This window comes from Macrotis lagotis, chromosome 1 (genome assembly GCF_037893015.1).
Source record: "Macrotis lagotis isolate mMagLag1 chromosome 1, bilby.v1.9.chrom.fasta, whole genome shotgun sequence".
Taxonomy (NCBI): Eukaryota; Metazoa; Chordata; class Mammalia; order Peramelemorphia; family Peramelidae; genus Macrotis; species Macrotis lagotis.
Window position 1 is genome coordinate 176,919,182 of NC_133658.1, and position 25,851 is coordinate 176,945,032.

General features: G+C 34.3%; 1 protein-coding gene across 7 annotated transcripts in view; it reads left to right on the top strand.

Moving 5' to 3' along the window:
- The first annotated feature begins 811 nt into the window (after positions 1-811).
- TASP1 (taspase 1) overlaps positions 812-25,851 on the top strand; it is a 304,860-nt gene continuing 279,820 nt past the window's right edge. For 3 of the 7 annotated variants that reach the window (XM_074209426.1, XM_074209427.1, XM_074209433.1), the window contains exons 1-4: positions 812-866; positions 17,467-17,685; positions 20,606-20,673; positions 22,141-22,209. In XM_074209426.1, the coding sequence (XP_074065527.1) occupies positions 17,541-17,685; positions 20,606-20,673; positions 22,141-22,209 (282 nt within the window). In that variant the 5' untranslated portion in view covers positions 812-866; positions 17,467-17,540. Of the gene's footprint in view, positions 867-17,466; positions 17,686-20,605; positions 20,674-22,140; positions 22,210-25,851 lie in introns of those variants that run through there. The other 4 variants (XM_074209429.1, XM_074209431.1, XM_074209432.1 and 1 more) reach the window with 2 other exon arrangements.

Here is a 25,851-nt window from a genome sequence, read left to right on the forward strand (position 1 = left end):
ATATCCAGTATCTGGAGGAACACATTATGTGAGAAGATAGCAAGGAAGTAGGTAGGGTAGGATCATCACCGGATAGGATGCATGTGAAAGAGAAAAAAGGGTAAAGCTTTAAAAAAAGACTGGAAAAGTGGAAGACAGTCTGTGAAAGGTTTTAAATGCAAAAATGAAGGTGTCAACGTTTGACCTTGTAATTTTTCGGATAGAAGAGTATATATAACATACAGTCTAGGCCCGAAGCGACCACCTCTCGGACCACTTTCCACCGCCAAAGTCTCAGTTAAGATTCTGCTCTCCCTGCTTTCCTTAATCCTAACATTTTTGCTGTAAGGTTGCTTCCCCTCTGTCCTCCCGGTAACATCCCGCTCTGTGCAGCCATTGGCGCTGGGCCCCAGTGCCTGGCCCGGCCCGGCACGCGGAGGCCGCGCCGAAGGGCCGGCTGCCTGGGCTCTGGGCCGGCCCCGTCCAGGGCGAGCCGAGACAGACACCTGCGGAGACGCAGTCTGGCCCCTTGCGGGATACAAATGTATCAGCGCACAAGTACCGGGAGAGGCGGGCGGGGCCATGGGAGAGGGCCCCGTCCGCCAGGCAGCTGGGGGCACGGGGGTCACCGCGCCCCCCCCCCGCCCCCCCCCCCCCCGCTCCACCGGGCCCCGGGCGCAGGCGCGCTAGGGCGCACCTGCGCGGCCGGACCAGGCGGAGGCCAGCAGGCGGCCCGCCGCGCCGGTCCCGCGCCCGGGGCGCCGGCTTCCGGCCACGTGACGGCGCCCGGGCCCAATAGGAACGCATCACGACCCTCGACGCGCTTTCCTCACCCTGGCAACGGGCGAGTGACTGGTTCCGGCGCTGCGCGGGCCCTGCCGCTGCGGGTGAGTCCTCTGTGGGTGCCCCGGGCCGGCCTCGTGGGGAGCTCGGGCGGCTCTGCCCCGGGCTGCCGTGCGGCGGCCTCCGCCAGCGGACCCTTCCCCGGATCGCGTCCCTCTGCCGGGGTTCGGGGCGCCTCCTCCGCCCGCCCCCCGCTTCTAGCCCCGGGCCCCCCACCCCGCGCCCTCTTCCCCCACCTTGGCGGTTCGGTTCAGCTGTCAGCGCCTGCGGAGGCGCCCCCGGGCCTCGCCCCGCCTCTGCTGCCCCCGCGGTCCCTCTGAGCCTTTGTCCCCTTCGGCCCTCCTCCCGAGATCGCTCGGCGTCTGCGGCAGCCGGGTGCGGGCCCGGCGGACGCGGGCTCCGGGGCCCCTGCGCGGGTCGCGACTCGGCACTCCGTCTCTTCCCTCCCCACGGCAGCGCGATGGCAGGTTGCTGTTTCTGCGGCCTTAGAGCCGTGCTCCACGCACGAATGTGCTGAATAACACATTTGAATCGAATTATTCCCTCCTTCCTCGCGTATTTCCTTTTGTGGCCTCAAGGATAGAAACGGAGGTGACTATTTGCCTTTTCTCCTCGGAAGCCGGAGTGTTAAGTACTAGCAGACGATCGATATACATTTATTTAGTCCTTTCTTGAACTGAGCACTTTTGTATTGGATACATCCAAACGCGTCCCTGATGTAAAAGGAGCGCTCGCGCTTGAAGGGGGAAATTGTCGTTCTGACTACTCTGCCTCTTGGAGATCCCTTCTAGGGTTTTCTTACCAAAGATACTGGAGAGATGCGTTATTTCCTTCCCCAATTCATTTTACAGATGAGGAAACTGAGGTACACAGGATTAAGTGACTTGTCCATGGTCACACAAGCTAGTAAGTGTTTGAGGCCAGTTAAGTCTATTTGTGCCTCTTAACCGTCCCGGATTGGGGAAGACAACACATAAAAAGCCCCCCCCCCCAAAAAAAAACCGAACAAAAATAAAAGTATTAAATATCCGTTTAATTTAATTTCACTTTTGTGTTTTCATATACTCAGCTCTGGGCATAGTGTCATATTCAAGAAGCGATTAATAAATGTTTGTCAAATTAAATTTAAGTAGACTTCAAAGAATAATTAGAATTGGCTATTGTGAGATAGGAGGGTAGAGTTGGACAAAAATACAAGGTATCTTTTTTGCACAATGGGTAACATAGCTTGACAAAAGGTGTAACTATAAATTTCATTGAAGAAACTTATTAGAAATAGTAGCCACGAAGGGAGCAGGTTTCATATTAGAGGTCTTTAAATGGCAGAATTACAGTTTGATTTTTTATTCACTAAAGAGTTCATTTGAAGATTTTTTCATTTTATTTAATTTTAATTTATTTGAGAGGATCAAAGTGATAGGAAGATTGGAATAAGAGGCAAGATGACCCACTGGATATAGCAGGTTGGCCTTGAAGTCAAAGAAGTGTTCAAGTTTTGCCTCAAAGAGCCTGTAACCATGAATGGATAACTTTTTTTTTAATTAAAGATTTTATTTATTTTGAGTTTTACAATTTTCCCCCCATCTTACTCCCCCCCCTCAGAAAGCAATTTGTCAGTCTTTACATTGTTTCCATGTTGTACATTGATCCAAATTCAGTGTGATGAGAGAGAAATCACATCCTTAAGGAAGAAAAAAAGTATAAGACATAACAAGATCAGACAATAAGATATCTGGTTTTTTTCCTTAATTAAAGGGAATAGTCCTTGAACTTTGTTCAAACTCTAGGGTTCTTTATCTGGATACAGATGGTATTCTCCATTGCAGACAGCCCCAAATTGTCCCTGGTTGTTGCACTGATGGAATGAGTAAGTTCATCAAGGTTGAACATCACCCCCATGTTAGGGTGTACAGTGTTTTTCTGGTTCTGCTCATCTCAGCATCAGTTCATGCAAATCCCTTCAGGCTTCCCTGAATTCCAGTCCCTCCTGGTTTCTAATAGAACAATAGCATTCCCTGACATACATATATCACAATTTGCTAAGCCATTCCCCAATTGAAGGACATTTACTTGATTTCCAGTTCTTTGCCACCACAAACAGGGCTGCTATGAATATTTTTGTACAAGTGATGTTTTTACCCTTTTTCATCATCTCTTCAGGGTATAGACCCAGGAGTGGTATTGCTGGATCAAAGGGTATGCTCATTTTTGTTGCCCTTTGGGCATAGTTCCAAATAGCTCTCCAGAAGGGTTGGATGAGTTCATAGCTCCACCAACAGTGTAATAGTGTCCCAGATTTCCCACATCCCTTCCAACAATGATCATTATCCTTCCTGGTCATACTGGCCAATCTGAGAGGTGTGAGGTGGTACCTCAGCGAAGCTTTAATTTGCATTTCTCTAATAATTAATGATTTAGAGCATTTTTTCATATGGCTATGGATTGCTTTGATCTCCTCATCTGTAAATTGCCTTTGCATATCCTTTGACCATTTGTCAATTGGGGAATGGCTTTGAAAAAAAATATTCTTTACTCTGCATTCAGACTCATCAGTTCTTTCTCTGGAAGTGGATAGCATTTTTCACCAAGAGGTTTTTGAAATTATCTAGTATCATTGTATTGCTGAAAATAGCTAAGTTATTCACAGTTGATTAGCAGCTACATGGCACAATATATATAGAACACTAGCCTTGGAATCAGGAGGACAGGAGATTGAATCCATTCTCTTGACATTTACTAGCTGTATGACCTTGGGCAAATAACTTAACCTTGATTGCTCCTGCATCCAGGGCCATCTCCAGTCATCCTGATTCATATCTGGCCACTGAACTCAGATAATTCTGGAGGAGAAAGTGAGGCTGGTGACTTAGCACTGTACCCTCTCACTGAAATCCAATTCATGTGCTTGTCATGGCATCACCTCCCTGATGTTGTGGTATTCTTCAAAAATGAGGGATAAAACATTATCATCCACTATTGCTGCTACTGTGTACAATAGCCTCCTGGTTATGCTTATATCACTTTGTATCTATTCATTTAAGTCTTTCCAGGTTATTTTGCTTGTCATTTCTTATAGCACATTTTTGATGATTGTCTCCGCAATTTCCAATTCTCTGCCACCACAGGAAGAACTGCTCTAAACATTTTTGTATAAATAGATCATCCCCTGCCCCCTTTTTTAATCTCTTTGGGAATGGGACTTAGTGGTAATACTGCTGAATCAAAGAGTATGTGTGGTTTTATAGTCCTTTGAGCATAATTCCAAATTGTTCTTTATAATGGGTTGGACCAGTCCACAGCTCCATCAGCAATCATTAATATCCCATTTTTAACATCCCTTCCAGCATTTTTCATTTTTCTTTACAATCATATAAGCCATCTCAATAGATGTGAGATAATATCTCCAGAGTTATTTTAATTTGTATTTCTATGAACAATAGTGATTTAGTGCATTTTTTTCATGTGCCTATAGACATGATTTCTTCTGAAAACTCTGTTCATATCCTTTGATCATTTATGAATTGGGGAATGGCTTTCATTTTTATCAATGTGGATCATTTCCTTATATGTTAAAAATGACATTTTTATTAGAGGAAACTGAAAAAATTTCCCTATTTTCCCTCTAATTCTGACTGATTATGTTATGTGTGTATGTATGTGTGTGTGCATGCACAACACATGTGTGCAAGCTATTTTTAATTTTATGTGATCAAAATTATCCATTTCATTTCCCATAATCTTCTCAACTCTTATTTGGTTACAAACTCTTCCTTTAACCATAGATCCGATAGGTACATTTTCCTAGGCTCCTCTAATTTACTTATGATAGCAATTTATTTAAATAAGGAGAAACCTATATAAGCCCAGAGTTTAATTTATACATGAAATTTTGGAATATAAGTTATATAGGTAAAGGCTAGTACATTCCTCTGTGTTGTACTTTTTCATAAAATAAGTTTTCAGAGTAGCAGATTATACCAAATTGCACAGATTTAAGTCATTTAATAGAAAGGCAGAAAAGAAGCAAAGATAATTTTCAACATTCATTTTTACAAGATTCTGAATTTCAAATTTCTCTCTCTCTCTCTCTTCTCTTCCTTTCCCCAAAGATAGCAAGCAATCTGATATAGATGATTGTATTAGTTATATTTTTATATTAGTCATTTTGATATATTAAATCATTACAAAAAGGGAAAAAACACAAGAAAGAAAAAAACAAAAGTGAAAATAGTGTGCCTTGATCTGTTTTCATATTCCATTTTCTGGATGTGGATAGCATCTTTTGGCATGATTCCTTTGGAATTATCTTGGATCATTGTATTGCTGAGAACAACTAAATCAATCGATCATCACACAATGTTTGTGTTATTGTGTACAATGAGGAACCAAAAACTTTTAAGGATAAATAAGCTGCCATTTGTTTGTGGGAAATTTTTACAGTAATACCTAGGGAAATATAGAATGTTTTTATATTATCAGACAGTGATGATTTAAAAAAAGTTACTGTAAAGGACCTCTGAAATGAACCTATTGTCAAAAATTACAAGTTATCTGAACCAGAACTTTATATCACATTCTACTTGTGACATTTACACATGCTACCTGAACTTCATATGAAAAGGTTGGATTAGACTTCTGATATTCATTTGAATTTTAAGGCCCTCTTTGGGTTTTAATTTTCTTATTTCTATAATGAGGGGTTTGGAATGCAAGTCTCTAATGTCCTTTCAGTATATATATATATATATATATATATATATATACACACACACACACACACACACACACACACACACACACACACACACACACACACACACACACACACACACAACGACTCTGATCCCTTGTACCGAAACTGTAAATATTTAATACTACTATTTGAAAACTCAAATAAAATTGACTAATTAATATTGCTAGAGTTTGAATGCCAATCATCAGTAGCTTGGTGGAAGAGTTGCATTTAATAGAAAATTGACATATCTGGTCTTTTATTCTAGCCTATATTTCAGTTAGTGAGTCTGGTTAAAATACCATGTATTACATGCATGTATATGATACATATGTGTATATATATAGGCACATATATTTGTAATTTGAAGTTTTATTTAACACAAATTTAAATATGCATAGGAATTTTTGGACTGGTGATCTTAATGCTTAGCTGGATGGTTCTTTTCACAATTATTTTATTATTCACATAGGAAACATTGTAAACAATCTTAACATGGTAAAGTTTGTTGCACATCAGGAGTATCTCTAGATCTTTGACATTGTCTACCAAAAGCTTTCTGAATCCTTTGGGTGAATTTTGTTTTCTCATTGTCTTTTGGTTTATCCATTTTCCTTTGATCTTGACATTTCAGTTTTAGTGGTGGCTGGTGAACTTTTTAGTTCTCTTCCTGACCATTTTGTAGTACCCAATTTATAAATGCTACATACTTTCCCTGGGATCCTTATCCCTGGGATACCTATATTTTGCCTTCCCCAAATTTAGGTATTCATCTTTTATAAACTTCTAGAAACATTTATGTTTAGAAACTTTTAAATGTGCTAGTATCTTACTTTTTCTCTTTTTACTTGGAAATAAGAAAGCACAATTTCATATTTAGGGAGATTAACTTAGAATTCTGCATATAATGTATGCTTAGCATTATGTCCCATTTTAAAAAATGCAGTATTTTAGTGGACCCTTTACAAAAGCTGCTTTGATAATTTCTTTATTTGTAATGTTAATTGTTTTGTTTTATTTCAAATAATTGTCCACAACTTTCTATTGATCAATTTGGAATAAATACTGGTATTAAAATTATTTTAAAATATTAGTTGAAATAAATATTTGTTTTTGAATGAATGTGGGTATTTACTGACTGGGTGTGAGTTTCTTGGAATAAGAATCTGGAAAGTGGAATTTATGACCTTGAACATCATAAAATGTCAGAGATAATTTGATAAAGGTTGAGTTATCTTTGAAAAATAGCATATTCTTTTTCCAGTTTCATGGTAGGAGGGAGGCAAGGGGGAGGAAGAGCATGAATAAAACAGATAAGAATTTTTGATTGAAAAATTTTGAATAGTAATTTCTTTCTTGATAGTATGATGCCTCTGGCAGTAAGTAATTAGTAACTTGAAGAATTTCAATTTTTCAAATATATGAAGATAGATGTCACGTTCCCTTAAGCCTTCTTTTTCTCAGCCTAAAAATCCTTGGATTCTTTATCTAGAGAATGAATTTATGACTCTTCACCATACTGTTTGAAATTGTTCTCTTTTGGATACTCTCCAGTTTATCAGTACTGCATTCTTCCTAAGCTGTGACATCTAAAATGGAATACAATACTCCAGAATGGTATACAGTGGAACCATGATTTGAGTTCAACAAGCTAAGATTCTACTGAATGTCAATTCATATACTTGATTCAGGGACTAGAGACACAAATGAAATATCTAAGGAATTGTTGGGAGGATGAGAAAATAGAAAAATACAAAATGATTTCAGAGACTGGAGGGGTACACCATCAAATGGGATATTATGATGGGGCTAGATTCTTTTAGATATCTGTGGTATTGAAATTCATTGCAACTACTGATTCCATAAGTAAAAGGTGAGGAGGGAGAGAATTCTAGGTAAGTGAGATAACTTATGCAAAAGTGTGTAAGTAAAAGATGGAAGGAATGTCAAATGCTTGCAACAGCAAATAGACCTTTGCTAGAGAACAGAAGATATGAAGGGGAAATCATATGAAATCATTCTAACCAGAGAGCGTGGAGCCACATTATAAAGATTTTTCTTTTCTTTTTTTTTTTTTTTTTTGCAAGGCAGTGGGGTTGTGACTTGCCCAAGGTCACACAGCTAGGTAATTATTAAGTGTCTGAAGCCATATTTGAACTCAGGTCCTCCTAACTCCAGAGTTGGCACTCTATCCACTGTGCCATCTAGCTGCCCCCATAAAAAATGTTAATGCCAAATGGAGTTTCTACAGTATTTCAAATTTGAGACCACCAAGAGATGTTTGTCAATAAAGAGAAGTTCTCTGAGTAAGAAAATGATAGGTATACATTTCACTTCAGAAATATAGGTAGCTAGAAGAGGAAAGATATTTGAGCCTGGGAGACTAATTAAATTCTGTTGTAATAGTTTAAGTGATAGGTAAAAGGTGATTTGAGATTGAAATAAGTTGAAGATTTAGTAGGACTGTCTGCAGAGAGATGATGATCAAATACATGGGAATTGATGAAATACCTAAAATGAAAATTTGCCAGGACATTATTGTATTGAATTATTCTTAGATATTGGCAGAATGTTGCCATGGAAAGAATACTAGATTAGGGAATCAAGATACAACTTTTTGAACTTAGACAAAGCTTCTCTCAGCCTCAATTTCTCATTTGTAAAAGTGAGGAAATTTGAACTGAATGAACTTTAAGGACCCTTTCAGTGCTAAATATTTGATTGTTCCTATCTTTGTAGCATCTCACACATGGCTTCTTCTCTCCTCTGACTATAACCACCTTGGTTTCAACTATTGAAGTGGTCTGCTGGTTGATTTCCCTGATCATTTCTTTCTCCACTCCAATATATTCTTTACTAATTGTCAAACTAATCACTTAATGGTGAAAGGCTGACCATATCACCCTGCTCCTGTATTCATAAAATTAGTGACTTTCTTTTACCTCCAGGATTAAATGTAAAATCTTCTCTTTGTCTTTCAAAGTCCTTCATAACCTGACCTATTCCTATATTTATAGTTGTCTTAACCTTATTCTTTCCACATACTCTGTGCTGTGGACCTCATTTTGGTTTCTTGCACCTGACACTCCATTATCCAACTCCAGCCCTGGTTGTGTTCCCCTTGAGTGGGATTTTTTCCTCCTTATCGCTACAATTTAACTTTCCTTACTTCTTTCAAGTCCAAATTAAAGTCCTACCTTCAGTGAGAAACATTTTCTGGTCCTTCTTAATCTTATTTCTTTCCCTTTTGAGACTGCTCAATTTATCCCATCTGTATGCTTTTGCCTAAAGTCAAATTGGTCTCCTTACATTAGGACTTTTAGTTTCTTGCTTATACATGATTGTTATATCTTGTACATAGTTGTTACATATTGTCCCCCCATTAGAATATAAATGCTTTGAGAAATGAAGCTATCTCTTGTCTTTCTTAGCACTTATACCTTGCACCATGTTGATACTTAGTAAATGCTAGTTAAATGATTGAGGTCTTGATTGCATGGTTCCATAGGCGAGGGTAGGATATGGATGATGATCTAGCAAATAAGTCTGAGGAGATATCATAAAGGTCTGAGAAAATCAAGAGAGGCCAGTATTGCAAAAATAGAAGAAGAGAGAATTTCTTGAAGGAAGACATGTTACAGAAAGAGCTAGGGAAGAATCAAGAAAAATGAGGCTCAGGAAATGGCATTTGGATGAAGAGTTAACAGTTCATTGGTAACCTTAGGAGGATTAGGTTTCCTGGAGAGGGCATAGAAGATTACAGAAGAAACAAAAAAGTGGTTTGCATATGTAACCATCACATTTCATTTTCATCTTGTTTCCTTATAAAAATGTAAATGAATCTAGCATATTAGTTTCAAAACTATCTTGTTCATATATTTATCTTTCCAAACCTTCTCTATTCTTTTGTATATTCTTTTAAGTGCTTCATTAATTCTTTTTTCTTTTCCTCTATAATTAGTCTCTTCCTCTTCTAGATAAGAACCTCTTGTAATAAATAATTGTAGTGAAGCAAAACAAAATCATATTCATCATATCCAAGAATTTGTCTCATTCTATATTTCTAATTGATCACATCTCTGTCAGTAGGCTGTTAATGTTTCATCATCAGCGTTTAAAAACAATACCAAACAAGCCATTTTTTGGAGGTATTAGTAGTGGTGTCACTGGTTCAGAGTCTTTAATATTAATGACTTTTGGGAGTATTTTTTTCCTAGCTCATGACTATCTTAATATAGAATTCTAATCCCTCTCCCATGTGTTTTTCTTATCTTTTTTTAAATGTTTCTCCTTACAAAATCTTATTCTAGTCATTAGTTTATCCCATCAAGTCTCAGTCATATTCATGAAGTCAAATTTGTTAAGGAACTTCTAGTTTATCTTGCTTGCTGCCAGATAATTTGAGGTTGTAGGTCTTACCCCACTGAATCAACTGTTAGTTAAATCTCTCCTGTGAACTTGGCGTTTCTTTTTCCTACAATGTAACATTTTTCCATGTCATCTTGCTTTGTGAATATACATACTATTCTTTTGTATTCTTAGTTATGTGAAACATCAGGAAAAATTTTCTTTCTGGATCATATCAGGTGTATGCCAACACTGTTACTCTAAAATTTTAAATTGTAGTCCAGAAATTCAAATCTCATCCTCACAGACTTTTATTCTTTATAGTTAGTCACTTTGCAGATTTATTTTTCATTTTTTTTCATCTTGAATTTCTTGCTCAAGATTCCATTTTTGGCAGTACTATCTTTGTACTCATAACAGTCACCCAAAGTGAGTAGTCATCTGTTTTGACAAGTCTTTTTTAATTTTACTTTTTTTCCAATTACATGTAAAGTTAGTTTTCAACATTCATCTTTTGTAAGATTTTGAGTTTTATATTTTTCTCCCTTTTCATTTCTCCTTCCTTTCCATGACAGTGAGTAATCTGATTTAGTTTATACATGTACAATCATGTTAAAAGTGCAAATACTATGCTTTAGTCTTCAGACTCCATAGTTCTTTCTCTGCATGCAGATGGCATTTTTCATCACAAGTCTTAGGGAATTGTGTTTGGACAAAGTCTTTAGAGGTTCCCAATAACATATTGGATACATGCTCCAAGAAGACATCATGTATCTTTAGTGTTTTTATCTGGTTCATTTTCTGCCTCAGTATTCCTGAGGGAGTCATCAACCACCACTGTTCTTCTAACCATTAATAACTGATCTCTCAATTGACTGTGTCTGGTGATCCACTATTTTTTTTTTTTTTTTGATTACAGGTTGATTTTAGTTTGTGAAACTATCCCAATGCACAAATGGAATCTTACCCTTTAGCTCTTGAAAATATTTACAAACTCATTACCTTTAATCCATTAAATTTTAGATTGCATATCAATTTAGATTTCTTAGTAAAATAAACTTCAGAAATTAAACATCTGAAAAAAGTTTGGCCAGGCAAATTAAGCATAAAAAGAATTTAAGGCAAGATGTTTAACTTACTTATGAGATTAATTCTGCAAATTTAAAACCATTTTAACCAAATCATTTTTATACAATGTAATATTTACAAATGGTTCATTAAAGGGGAACAAATAAAATTCAAGTGATAACACACCAACACACCACTATTCATTTGAGTTACTATAAACATATACACACAAATAAGATAGCATTAAAAATTATTCTGTAATTATGATTTCCTCCAAGTCTTCCCTAAAAACTTTACCTTCTTTGTGAACAAATTCATGATCCACTATTTTAATTGCTTGGAACACAAGCAGCTGCTGCATCTTTGTAGCAACTATCCAATCTTTTCATGAAGAGCCTTTTATTTAAAAAAAAATGTAAGAGTTCAGTATTCCTGTCCTTTCACTTTCTGTTATTTTTCTACTCTCCAGTCTTAGGATACAAATCAAATTTCTTTTCAATATCTTCAGTTCCTTAATATCCTTTCTTTGTACATGGAAACCATTCCTCTTTCTCTCCTCTTCCATTATGTCTCCCTTCTCCATCACCACCCACCCCCAAATGTGGAAAGGCATTCCTCAACGTTATTCATAGCTTTTGAACGTAGATAAATTATTTGACAAAAACAGAAGGAAAAGTAATTGCACATTCAGTAAAAGTCACTACAGAATTGTCTCTGCCCTCTATTTACTATGAAATACTCTTGTATTTCTGTTTGTGAGCATTTAAAACTTATACCTTTAGCACCTTGTGAAAATCTTAAACAGTGAACTGCATCTTAAAAGGTTTTCCCCTATTTTTAACAGACACAGAAATGAAAAAAAAACATTTCCATATACAAAGGAGGATAGGAAAAGAAAAGGATTTTTTAAAAAAAAGAATGGCTACTATGTTCAACTTGCTTTCTAAAAAGTATATAATTCAATATTTTTCTTTTACATCTGTCCTGTTACTTTCATAACTTCCTTCAGTGCATTTAAAATGCTTTAATGACCCTCTTTTTATAAATAAAATTTTTTTTAGAGTTTTTTTTTTGGCAAGACATTGGGTCTAAGTGACTTGCCCAAGATCACATAGCTAAGGAATTTTTAAGTGTCTGAGGATGGATTTGAGCTCAGGTCCTCCTGACTCCAGGGCTGGTGCTCTATCCACTGTGCCACCTAGCTGTCCTAATGACCCTCTTTTTAAAAAAAAAATTATACTTTATTCTAGTTAGTAAAAATCTTCCTTCTCAATCTCCCATATTTTTTAAATTTATTTTTATTAAAGATATTATTTGAGTTTTACAATTTTCCCTCCAATCTTGCCCCCCCCCCCCCCCCCCCCCACGGAAAGCACTCTGTCAGTCTTTACTTTGTTTGCATGTTGTACATTGATCCAAATTGGGTGTGATGAGAGAGAAATCATATCCTTAAAGAAGAGAAGTCTAAGAGGTAACAAGATCAGACAATAAGATATCTGTTTTTTTCTAAATTAAAGGGGATAGTCCTTGTACTTTGTTCAAACTCCACAGCTCCTTATCTGGATACAGATGGCACTCTCCTTTGCAGACAGCCCAAAATTGTTCCCGATTGTTGCACTGGTGGAATGAGCAAGTCCTTCAAGGTTGAACATCACTCCCATGTTGCTGTTAGGGTGTACAGTGTTTTTCTGGTTCTGCTCATCTCACTCAGCATCAGTTCATGCAAATCCCTCCAGGCTTCCCTGAAATCCTGTCCTTCCTGGTTTCTAATAGAACAATAGTGTTCCATGACATACATATACCACAGTTTGCTAAGCCATTCCCCAATTGAAGGACATTTACTTGTCAATCTCCCATCTTAAACCTCTCCAATTGAAAACAAAAAAACAAAACAAAACAAAATCCAATATAAACATGTATAGTCAATCAAAATAAAATTTGATATTAGCTATGTTCCCCCCCATTCTCATTCTTCATTTGTGATTTTAATAACCACCGTATTTGAACCCTAATATCTCAATTCCCAATGTGCTGTAAAAATGGCACATGGATGAAGTTGGGTAGTATAGCTGAACAAAAAGAAATACATATTGAGGAATCTGTGCTGGAGGTGTCACAACCTTGAAAGCATTGATTTTATTCTTTTTCTTCTTTCGTTTGAACACACACATAAATTGGCAAAGAAAGACCCTGAGCATTTTTGTATACACAGAAGAATATAACTTAACACTCCTCCTCTCCCCCCAATCCCTTCAATTTTTCCTGAAACATCAGGAAATATTTTTGATTTTAACTATTCCCTCAACAATGTTTTCCTCCTTTTTAATTCCTGTTCTCTATCTTGGTTATTTCCCGTTTGAGTTTGATATGCTTCTATACTTTATTCTCCATATGGTCGACCCTGCTTTTCCTAAGCAAAAAAGATATAACATATATTATATAATTATTATATAACATTCTATTAGAATGAGGTTTTTTTTTTTTTTTGGCAAGGCAGTGGGGTTAAGTGACTTGCCCAAGATCACATAGCCAAGAATTAGTGTCTAAAAGTATATAAATTTGGTTTCTTCTGACTCCAGGGCTAATGCTCTATCCACTTTACAACCTAGCTGCTCCATTGTTCTTCTAAAACCTTCTATTATCTCTTACTCCATCTTCATATACTTTAAATTTCCCATATACCTTAATCAAGGAATGGGTGTTTCCTCAGTCAAACTGAAAGCTGATTAAAAACCTTAACTTAAAAAGGCTCAGATCTCCCACTGGATCCAGGGTTATTTCCAGTTGTACTGATTTCATCTAGTTTCTGGACTCAGATGACTCCAGAGGAGAAAGTGATGCTGGTGACTTTAAACAGCTCTCCCTCACTTGACTGTAAATCACTTTTGCATTTCATGGCATCACTTCTCTGATGTCATGGTTCTTTTAGACAATGAATGACAAACAGCAATAGCATCAACAACATTCTCAATTATTGGAAACAATCTTTTCACTCTCTTCTTCCTTCTTTCTCCAGTTTTGTATTCCTCTTACCTCATCTACTCTTCTCTTTTCCCCACATCAAATCCTCAGAAAAAAACCAATACACTCCCCAAGGCTGTTGTTTTCTTGACTCCCTCAATTCATTTTATGTTCATTAAGTTTCTAAAGGGTTATTTTTTCTTCTTTTCCTATTAGATTGCTAGCACTGCATCATCATACAACCCATTACAATTGATCAAATACATTTAGCTTTTATTTTTGGTTGTAAGCCTATATCTTTGCCTTTTAGAATATTGTATTCCACTATCTCTCAAACATAATAGAAGACATCAGATCTTGTGTGATCCTGACTGTGATTGTTTGGTAATTATGCTGATTTCTAGATACTTGTGGTATTTTTCTCTTAGATATGAGAGTTTTATATTTTGATCATGACATTCTTTTCTTTGTGAAGTTTCTTTCTTTTCACAAGTGCTTGTATTATATCTGTACTTTGTTTCTCTGTTCTAAAAGATCCTGGCAATATTCTTTTATGATTTTATGAAATACAGTGTCTAAGCTTTTATTTGCTAATCTCTCCAGTTTAAGATACTAAATTGGATTCTTCTGCCAGTTTTAGACTCTGTTGCATTTTGGGGTTTGGATGATTGGTCCTGATTTTTTTTTTCCCCTGGGTCTCCTAAGTTTCTGGATTTACTTGTGTATTTCAGAGTTAATCTCTCTTTTCTCTTGCCTGCCTTGGATCTTTGAGGTTCAGAGCACTAGAGCATCAGGGCATCTTTTGAATCTCAGGACAGTATTGAGGACTTGAGTACTTGGAACCAGGTCTGTATTAGTCTGAGTCTTTCTACTTTCTTCCTAGTGTGTACTTCTCCTACTGGTTTGAATGTAGGAGTGGTATAGTATAGAGTCAATCAGGCAGGCATTATGGTGAGTCACACAGTTGACCAAGAGGTATATAGAATGCAAAATTCTGCAATTTCTTGTTGATTGCAACCAAACATTTAAATTTATATAACAAAATGTGGGTTTAAACTCCAAAATGTCTTATAAGAATATATCACATGATACAACACTTCTTACTAAATAAAATTAAGAAATAACTGTTCAATCATATCAAAATTATTAATGTCAAGGGAGGCACAGGGAGATGTATATATTGTTTGTCACTATCATTGAGTCTAGTGACTTAGCACAGCCCCCCCCCCCCCCCCCCCCGCCCCACTTAAATCAGATATCATTGTCTTCCTTAAAAATTTAAGACAACTATATTTGTGCCAGGTATCAGGCACTATGCTGATTGTTCACTTTGAAAAAAATTGAGTCTTCACAACATGAACCTAGTTCTATTTTGTTGGGTTTCAGAACTGGGACCATGATTAGTAGGTACAGCCGAGACATTTGTATGTGCTGCTAGAGGTGAAAATTTTGGATTAGCATAAGACAGATCAGAGCAAGAAGCCAAGAATGTTTTCATTAAACAGGAATGAAAGTTGGTGGTTTGAAGATGATCTGATACCGTCATAGTTCCAACCATAAATAATACTGAATAGTGATCTGGTGACATTTTCATGACCCTCTGGGAAGCTTCTGGAAAAACAAAATCTTTGAGTTCTTGGGGAAGTATGGTTGAAGGTCTGAGAAGAAGGCCTATACGGATGAATAGTCCATTGAGAGACAGGTGTGTTGTCAGTCTAATAATGTTGGTGAAACATTGTGGTACCTTGTATGCCCTAAGTTGCTATCTGTCACCAGATATCTTGTACTAATGCTTTACTCTGCATTCTGGAACACTGTGATGCCTTGCTTATATGGAAGGAAAAGTCATACTCAAAGACTAAGGATTCCTACAGCATCCAAACCATCAAAAATCCTATTTCCTCTCAAACCAGGCCATGGAATGAAATGGTTCCAGAAAAGACAATTGAGAAGGATGTGTTTACATAACATACCCCTCACCATAATTATGTCTGTGCTGATCTGGGAGTATAAAGAAAGGGGGAAAATAGTGTTGCCCTTAAGGAACTCATAATCTAATGAGGGAGGCAAGTACTAATGAAACAGGGTATTTTATTAATAACAGATGCTTATGTGTGCAGGTAAAAGTGTACTGATTATATCAAGCCCCATAATGTTACAGGATTTCCTCAATATGGTCTTAGATCACTGAAAAGAGAGTTTTCTAACAATCCATATAGGAAAACTAAATAAAAAATGTTTGCCTTCTAGAGTTTAATATGCAGATGAATTGCCAGTTTATGGAGTTAGTGGATTGGTAGTTATAATTCAGACATGTACTTTTGGGCCTCATCTGATGTTTATGTTCACTGAAAGGGTTATTTTTAAAAAGTATCTTTCAAGTAATCTTGAGTGATTTTGATGTATAGATGATTAATGCTTTTTTGAAAATGATCGTGATGTTTTATTGAATCAAATACCTTTTCATAATAAACAGACTATTAAAAAAGTTAGGATTTTCTATTCTGTTTATCTTTCAGTTAATTATGGAATGGTAAAGAAATGCAGAATTGTTGAGTATCCTTTGCAAAGACCTGCTTCCCTTCTATTAGTGTCCTCAAAATAAAAAGCTTAGCATTGACATTCACTTTAACAATCAACCCAAATCCATTTGAGAATAAAAGCAGAAAGAGGACAATAAACAGAATAGAAAAGATTAGTTAAAAATCATTTTAACTGTTTTTTTTTTCCTTTATGGATAGAGGAACCATCACATTTACACCCTAACATCACAGTTCTGGATGTGATATGGGGAGGAAGAATTAGCAATAAAGAGAAAAAAAAGTGTGGGGTTAAAAAAATTTAAATTCTGGAAAAATAGGAAAAACAGATTTTGAAGAATTTTAAAAGCTAGAGGTGTTAGTTTTATTTTAATAATAATAATAATAATAATAATAATAAGCCCCTGGAGTTTATTGAAGGAGAATACCATAGTAAGACCTATGCTTTAGGAAAATCACATTGGCAAATATGTGGTAAATGGATTAGAATGGGAAGACACTTGAGATCCAGAGACAACAGGTTAATACAGCAAATCAAGCAAAAGGTGTTGGGTGTCAAAATCAGGGTGGTACCTATGTTAGTGATGAGCTGGAGAACCTGTGCAAGAAATCTTGTGGATGTAAACATCAAAGGTATAGGAAAATATTGAGTCAAAAAAAAGGTGAGTGAAAGAATTTAACTACTATTCCTATCTCCCTTCCATATAAAATCTTTACGAGTAAATGATTTTACAGTTCAGTTTTATTATGAATACAACATAGTAAGGTGGGTAAAAATTTACAATGTTATAAGATCAAATTTTTTAGGTAGGTGGCAAACTTCATGCTTAATTTTCTTTTTAATTTCTAGACACTAGCAAATATTTGCAAGTAAACACATAAATGATAATTCCAACTCTAAAATAGATTTTTGTACAAAATTATCTTTGCATGAATTTATATAAGTAATGTCCTTGGTGGTGGAAATCCATAACATCTGTGTTGATTTTCCTTTAGGGTGATTCCTCTTCTGAGTTTCTTTTTCTTTGGAAATATGCAATTTTTTCAATAGAAGATGATAATTGTGGAGAATGATCATGGAGAAGGGAATGAGTTCAGCAGAAAGTCTGCCTTCCAAATCACCTCAGGTTATGGCTGTTAAAGTAACAGCCAAAGAGCATGAAACAAAACTACCCCATAAAGAGAAGCGTGTAGGATTTGTGTTGGTGCATGCAGGTAAGACATGAAATAATGAATTTGGAAGATACACAAACACATTCATACATATATAATGGTGAATTATGACATCTGTAAATAAAATAAATGAATTTTACAGGTAGCAGTGAGAACTTCTGAAGGATTTGAATGTGACAACTGAGTTTAGGAAAGTGAATTTTTAAAATATTTAAATTAGAATGTTTTATGAGATAATCTATAGAAAAATAGAGGGTTTTTTGCATGCCATTGACAAATTCTTTAATTTTGGTGAGACAGTGAAACCAAACTAGAATGAAGAAATTTTCAAACTCATCTTTACCAGTTCATTTATTTTGTAGATGGGGAAAGTAGAAACCCAATGAAGTGAACCATTCACAATCATGAAGCTGGTTTTTAGTTTCTAGATAATTTCTAGTCTAGTCTTTTTTCCTTGTACTGTACTCTTATTCCTGCTTTGAAATGAGTTTGATGGATGTAGAGAAAATACATCCTATAGCGGCACATTAATCTGAATCTAGCTTAATTTTTTTGAGCATATTCACTGTGAGGTAGTTGCTACTCTTTTCAGGACCATTTTGGGGATTAAATTGCCTATAATATGTAATGACTTATTTGGGTTTCTGTGTAGCCTGATTAGGACACAGGATAGCTAACCTCTGGCTTAATCTAGTATTTAAGACTATCTGGTACTTAGTGTTGAATAGTGGCATGACCCTCATACTTCCCTGGGTGCCTGTGATTATCCAAAGATGACTACACTGAAATAATAATCAATGTTAGTTTCCACATGGGGATAAAGTCTGACTATTCACCTCCTGCTTCTAGTTCAATAATGGTATATTATTCAATAATGGTATAATATAATGGTATATTATATTTGGCTCCTGTGGTTTGGCAGTTCTTTATTCTGTTTACTACTTTTGTAAACATAAAATTCATGGTTGCTTATCTATGATCTTACAGGGAAGATAAAAGGCACATCTTTGTCTTCTGGCCCATTTGTTTGATAGCTTACTTTGGGCTTCTGACTCCACCTTTCTATTAAGACTTCTTTCAAAGTTTTGAATAAAATCTCCTGTAAAGCTAATGGGTAATCTTGTCAGCTTTTTGATTCTCCTTGACTATTTTGCATCTTTTGATATTGTTGATCATCTTCTCCTGCATACTCTTCTCTTACTTAGATGTTCACAACACTCCTCTTACTTGCTGTCTAACCTTTGATTTCCTTCATTGATTTGTACTCTTATAACTGACTCCCTGTTTTCACTGTTCTTAAAATGTCTAGCCTTTTTTTTTTACAAATATTCTTTTCCTTTGATACAAAGGGTTAAATTATCTTGTCTGTTCATAAGACTTCTCAATCTATCTCTCAATCTCTATTTCTAGGTTTCTAACTGTTTTGACATTCCCACTAGGACATTTCCCTGGCATCTTAAACTTATTGTATACAGACCTAAACTCATCATCTTAAACCTAAACAGACTTCTTTTGACTTTATTATTCTTTTGCTATTACCATTCTCCCAGTCATATAGGTTCCAAATCTCTGGGTCAATTTAGACTCTTCCTTCTGCCTTGTCCTTTACATCTCATCAGTTGTCTAATCCTCTAGATCCTAATTTCTTAATTCCTTTTATCTGGGTTTTTCCACCTCTTGTTGTCTTCATTCCAGTTCACATTTTACTCATCTCTCCTTTAGATTATTCTAACTTTAACAAGTCTCCCTGCCTCTGGATTACTCACCAGAGGACCCAACACAACCTTTCAAAATAACCTTTCTAATGCATAAGCTCCTTTCACTTCTATTCAAAAATCTTCAGTAGCTTCCTGTTGCCTATAGGAAAAAAGTGAATTTCTTTCTTTCTGAATATGACTACCTACAACATTATATTTCCAGTCCCCTTTCATATTATTTTCCCTTTTATATGCTATGTTCCAGCCAAAAAAGACTTCTATCCATTTCTTGGGTTTATCTTGCTCCTGTGTGTTGTAAAGGTCATTCTCACTGCCTGGAATAAATTCCTTCTTTAGTCCCTTCTTGTTGGAGGTTTTTCTTTAACTCATATGGTATCTGCCTTTATCCTACCTTGACCCCACCAACATGAAAGTGTTCTCTCCTTTCTCAGATTTTTCTAGAGTATTTTGTTTTCTTTAACCCAATCATACTTCATATTGTATTTGATTTATATGTATATATTCTGTTTATTCTCTCTGCCCTGTTAGTAAGTTACTTGAAATCTAGGACTCTATAATTTTTCATTAAAACAAAATCTCCAGCATCTAATATAGTACTTTGCACATATAGGGCACTTAATATATATTTGACATAATTTGAATTGATTTTGGCTTCTAGTTGGGTCTGTGCAAATACTGAGCAGGCAGACTGGGTTCAGAATCAGGTGACCTTGGTTGAGACTCTGACTCTAATATCCTCCCTTTTATTTGAGCTGTTTTTCTGAGCATAGTTTCTTCATTTGTAAAATGAGCAAATGAATTTATTTCCTTCTTGGTTAAATATTAAAATAAATCTTAGGATAGGATGTGGTGAGATATTTTATTTTATCAGTTTAGGAAATACATGCAAGAAGTTTCCTCCACCAAAGTAGATTGACTTGTCTGCAGTTTATGGACTTAGAGAATTGTTTTGAGTACTGAGAAGTTATATGACTTGACCAAGGTAATGCAGCTGGTATATCAGAGGTGGGACTTGAAGGCAGTCTTCCTGACTCAAAAATTGGCTCTCTATCCGCTATTCTGTAATTCCCTCTAGAGATATTAATAGGAGCTCATGTTCAAGGCCTTGTTTCATGTTGATTATTTTTCTGTAATTGTTACTGGAAGGTCAAAGGAAGATCATTAATTCTGGGGAGACAAATTTATAGATTTTGAACTGTCTGAAATCTTAATGATAGATTATTGATTAGTTTTCTTCCCCCTAGGTGCAGGTTATCATTCTGAATCCAAAGCTAAAGAATATAAACATGTATGCAAACGAGCCTGTCAAAAGGTATGGACAAATTTTAAGTTCTAAATATTAAACCTTTTCTGTTTTATATATAGTCGTTGTTTCACTTGAATTTAATTTACTAGGGTCATATTGATGAACCATTTTGAGTTTGTTTTATGAAATTGCTTTGCTCCTATTTGTCTGATTTTATTTCAAATGTTCTTTTGTCCTCATATTAAAGTATGTCTTTGGAATTGATTTCTTGCTCTAGGCTTCCTCCTCACCTCTTGTGTATAAGTAGGTACCACATATCCCTCTCTAATACTCTGGAAAATCATGAACCTCTATAAAAGTGGTAGGGAAAACAGTTCCAAAGCATTTACTTTGGTATTATCAAAAAAAAAGAGAGAAAAGAATTAAAATAGGTACTAATATTGTGAAATTATTCTATATGTTTCCTTCTGTTTTTCATCACTTAGTTTGTACCACAGTAACCTCATTTTTATTTGTTTTTTTTTTTTTAGCTATTCACACTTATGATTTTCCCTTTGGTTTTTGAGGTTTTGTTGGTTTTTTCTAAATGTAAATTTTTGAATGCTTAACATGGGATTTTTGGATCACAGAAATATTTATTGAATTTGTTTTATTTTGGTTTTGACTACTATTTTTGCAAGCAAATCTCCCATTTGTTTTTATGCAAATGGTGTTAATTACATATACTAAATCAAATAAATACATGTCTTTTAGTCCTCTATTATTTATGCAGACTGAAATAGACATTATAACGTATTTAAAACAGACATTTTTTGCTATGATTGAAATGCAGTATGTAAATTTTAAATATTATTACTAATGTTGATTTTTACAATTTTTAAGCAATATATGAAATGCTAAAGATAAAGATGGGGAACTGTAACTTTTTATAATGCTACTAAAACTCATACTTAAGTCTCAAAACTCAGCATATATTTGTTATTTTTTGGATATTCTAATCCAGTTTCTTCATTTTGCAGCTGTTTAATTGAAAATTGCCCTTGCGTAGAGAGACATTTACTTTAATTTTTATTTTTATAACATACCGTGCTTCCAGTTTAAAAGTAGTTATATCTCATTCAAATGGATTGTCCATATTCTTTATTATCTGAAGATATAGTAACAATAAAAAGTTCTGTCATCTTAATTTTTTTCCTATAAATATCTGGGATGAAAATATTTTAGAATTTATATAGAGCTACTAAATATGGCATAGAAACATCACATTAAATATTTTATAATTTTATATTGATTCAACTTATATTGAGGATTTATGGGGATTGAATTGGGATTTGATTGGAATTGAATCTTAACTCCTCCTCACTATGTGACCTTGGTCTCATGGTTTAATCATCTGGAAAATTAAGATTAGACTTGATGATTTCTGAGGGGTTTCAGCTCTTAAATGTACAAATTTAAATTTTAAAAATGTATGCTGTAATAAAGTTGTATTAAATTAATTTTTAAATGAAGTTGCTTCCACTTTTTCTGCAGGCCATTGAACAACTTCAAGCTGGTGCCCTTGCAACAGATGCAGTGACTGCAGCTCTAGTTGAACTAGAGGTATTTCTTAACTTCCATGAGATAACTGTTTTATTAAAAATTTCTTTCTGTTCTGCTAAATAACAGTTATTATTGGTAAATTATATGAAAAGCTAATCATCAACCTCAAAAACAAATCTTTATAAAACATGCTGGAAGCTATGATTAGATTGTTTTTTTTGCAAATGGTGTTAATTAAACATACTAAATTAAATAAATGCAGGTCTCTTAGTCCTCTCTCATTTATGCAGACTGAAATAGACATAATATATTAAAAACAGACATAACAATCCAGATTTGTTTTACTGAGTTTTCTTGTTTTTTAAAAATGAGTCTCAATAAGAATAATGAAAAAATGAAAAATAAATAAATCCCAAATAAAATAATTAAATCTGACATTTACATTTTGATAAAAGAAAAAGAAAATTTAGCAAGTGATAATATAGCTTGTTTGGTCTTTGTTCCCTCCTTTCCCCCCTTTAATTATATGATTAATAAAGTTTAAAGCTATTTTAAAAAATAGAATCAGAGTCAATATTTCTAGTTTTTCCATTGCAAATAATTCTAACTTTTGCTTTTATATCGATCCTTTTTTTATTATATTGAAAAAAAATCCTATTTTATGCTTTTTTAGCCTTTTAAACATAAATGGTTGTTATATTTTGTTCAAGGCCTTTTATTCATATTAACCTTAAAATTTTTGTTAATATTATTTATCACATTTCATTATCTAATTATATTTACATTTTTGATTTATATGTATACAGAAGTATATACATATATATTTTGGTTATGAGGAATACTTACCTTTTTAAACTGTATTTCCCCATATTTTATTCAGATAAGAATCAACATATTAGTTAATAGTTTTTTAATTTTTTTGTCAGAATTGGGGATGAAAGCCACATTTGCTTTGTAAAATAATTTGAAATATCTATTTAGATAATGTGTCAATTTTATATCATATATGTTTATATATTAATCATTCTTTGAAAATTTAGAAAAATTTACTTGTAAATTAATCCGGTTCTAGTCCAGTATTTTGTTTGCATCTCCTTAATGGTTTATTTGATTTCTCCATATCTATGTAATTGAATTTATACTTCCCTTTTTTTTGTTTTGGATACTTTTACCCATTTTTATAGACAGTACTCAATTTCTCAAGTTATAGACTTATAGTCATATGTAATATTCTCTGGTGACATTTTTTATGAATTTCTATTTTCATTGTTTTGATCTATCACCTCTTTTTTACCTTTGGTGCATTAATTACTGTGTTAATTTTCTAAATTCTTAAAATGGACTTGATTGAATTTCTCTTTTTGTCTTTCATTAATGTAGGTATTTACTGCTATGAATTTGTTTTTGAGTATTGTTTTGGTTATAGCCTATAAATTTTGTTATATAACTTTTGTGCTATTGTTTTTTTTTCAGTTTTTTTCTCTGTTTTTCTTAATATTCCTTTCTGGATTTTATAATTCAGATATTTTGTTGATTTAGTAATTTAAAAATTTCCACATTTGTCTGTATTTTTATTATACTATTATTTAAACTTCCCATGACTCAGAAATCAAATATTCAAAATGCTTTCTCTTTTAAGGATTCTTTGTTCAAGAATATCATCAATTTTTATGTATGTTCTTTGTGTCTATAAAAGTACATATTAGGTATCTTAGCTATGTCCATCCATCATCCATCTATCTATCTATCTATCTATCTATATATCTATCTATCTTATCCATCCATCTATCCATACGAACTTATTCAGCAGTATTTATATCAGTGACTTTTTATTTATATTCTGATGGTGGTATGTTAACATCTATTATTATTGATTTTTCTATTTTTTCTTGCAAGACTGAACTTAATGAATTCTAGTTATTTTTAAATCACTGTTGGGAGGGTCATAAAATAAACTAATTGCCAAGAAATTATTTTTAACTCATTTTGAGGATTTTGACATTTGGGAAGATTTTGTATAGTTTGAATAATAACAAGGTACTTGGATAACTTGAATTTTGTGTTTCTTCTTTTGGGGAGTTTGTGAATTGTTTCTTTTGTGAATTGATGCTGACTTTTATGGTTGTAAGAGGTTTTCTTATTTCCTGACATATTATAATTGGATTCTTCATATTTTTCATGATCTTAGAATTTTGAAGTTTTCTTTCCTTGATCTATCTAACAAATCTATTACTTTTATAATGCGTTATGTTAAAATACTTTCTAGTTTTTTTAGCTTCTTTTTCATTTCAGTTATGTTTTGCCACTTTCTTTTGTTGTGACATTAACTGCTTTTCATTGCATTTTAAAAATAATTTCAGTTTCTATTTTCTATTTTTCTGAGTGTTGTCATGATCGCCTCCCTGGATTGTATTTTACTCATACTCTGTCCTTTAAGTGACTGATCATGTTCCTTATCTATTGAATTGTTTCCTTTGGATTTTCTTATTTTGCTGCTGTTGCTACTTATGATTGCTTATTTACCTTTTTTTTTGTTGTTTTGCTTTATATCACACATCAAAAATTTTTGTTTGAACTCCTTTTCCATTTATTTATTGACTTTTTGGTAATATATACTTATGTCAATTAATTCAGCATGGATTAGGGAAAGAGTTTCACTAAAAGAGTTGTGGGATTCTGTAATTTTAAAAAATGATTATGTAGTTGAATATTATTTAAAAATCTTAGAATGCCTTTCATTTTCTCAAATTGTGTTTTGTATTTGTATGTTGGATATGCCATAACATTACATTTTATTGGTCTATATAGAGATTAAAAGCAAATAAAAAATATTGATCATTTGGAATAACCCATGTTTATGAAAAGGGATTTTCCAGTACCTGATACCACCCTCTCTAAAATTAATGGGTGGTTAATAAATTTTAAAAAGTGGAATTTATAGAATTGAAATCAGAATTTTTCCTTCATACAGATCTTTTTTTTTACTAGACATATGATTCTATTGCAATAGAACTTGATGAAGAATTTTGCCTATCCAGATCAGTGTACTTATATTTAATCAGGAAAAATTATAATAGAAAAGGGTTTTCCTCAGAGTCTTGTATAAGTGGTTATGGTACAGTTCTGGTTTTAAACCTTATAGTAATTTTTTTATTTATCACTTTTTGAGAGACATGGCTCATTAGATAGACACTTTGAAGTCTGGAAGACCTTGCTTCAGGTCCTTTATCTGATATATATTGGCAAGTCATTTAATTGCTTTACAATCTAGGCCACTTTCTAATTTGCAGAGAAGATGCTGACCTGTGTAAGTTGAGGGAATTTAGTCATCTGAGAGGTCCTTATTTAGTGAAATCATATCTATTCTTTATTCCAATCTTTTAAAGTATCACTTTTGTACTTCAAAAGATTTATATTTATTTGATAACTTAAAAGCTATGGCTTTGCCTATCATGATTGGGAAATTGTTCCCAAGTCACATGAAATTATTTTTAAAAATTGTTTTTAAATTGTCACCTGAAGCTCTTTTAAGCTTATGAAATTTTTATATATCATCATTTTAAAAGTAGCCACTAAAATTTTTCAACTGCTTTAAAAGTACAACAACAAAAGTCTTGGAAAAATTATAGGTGAGTGGAATGAATATTAGCTTCTTAAAACTTCCTGACTGTAAAATCTCATATATATACATATATATACATA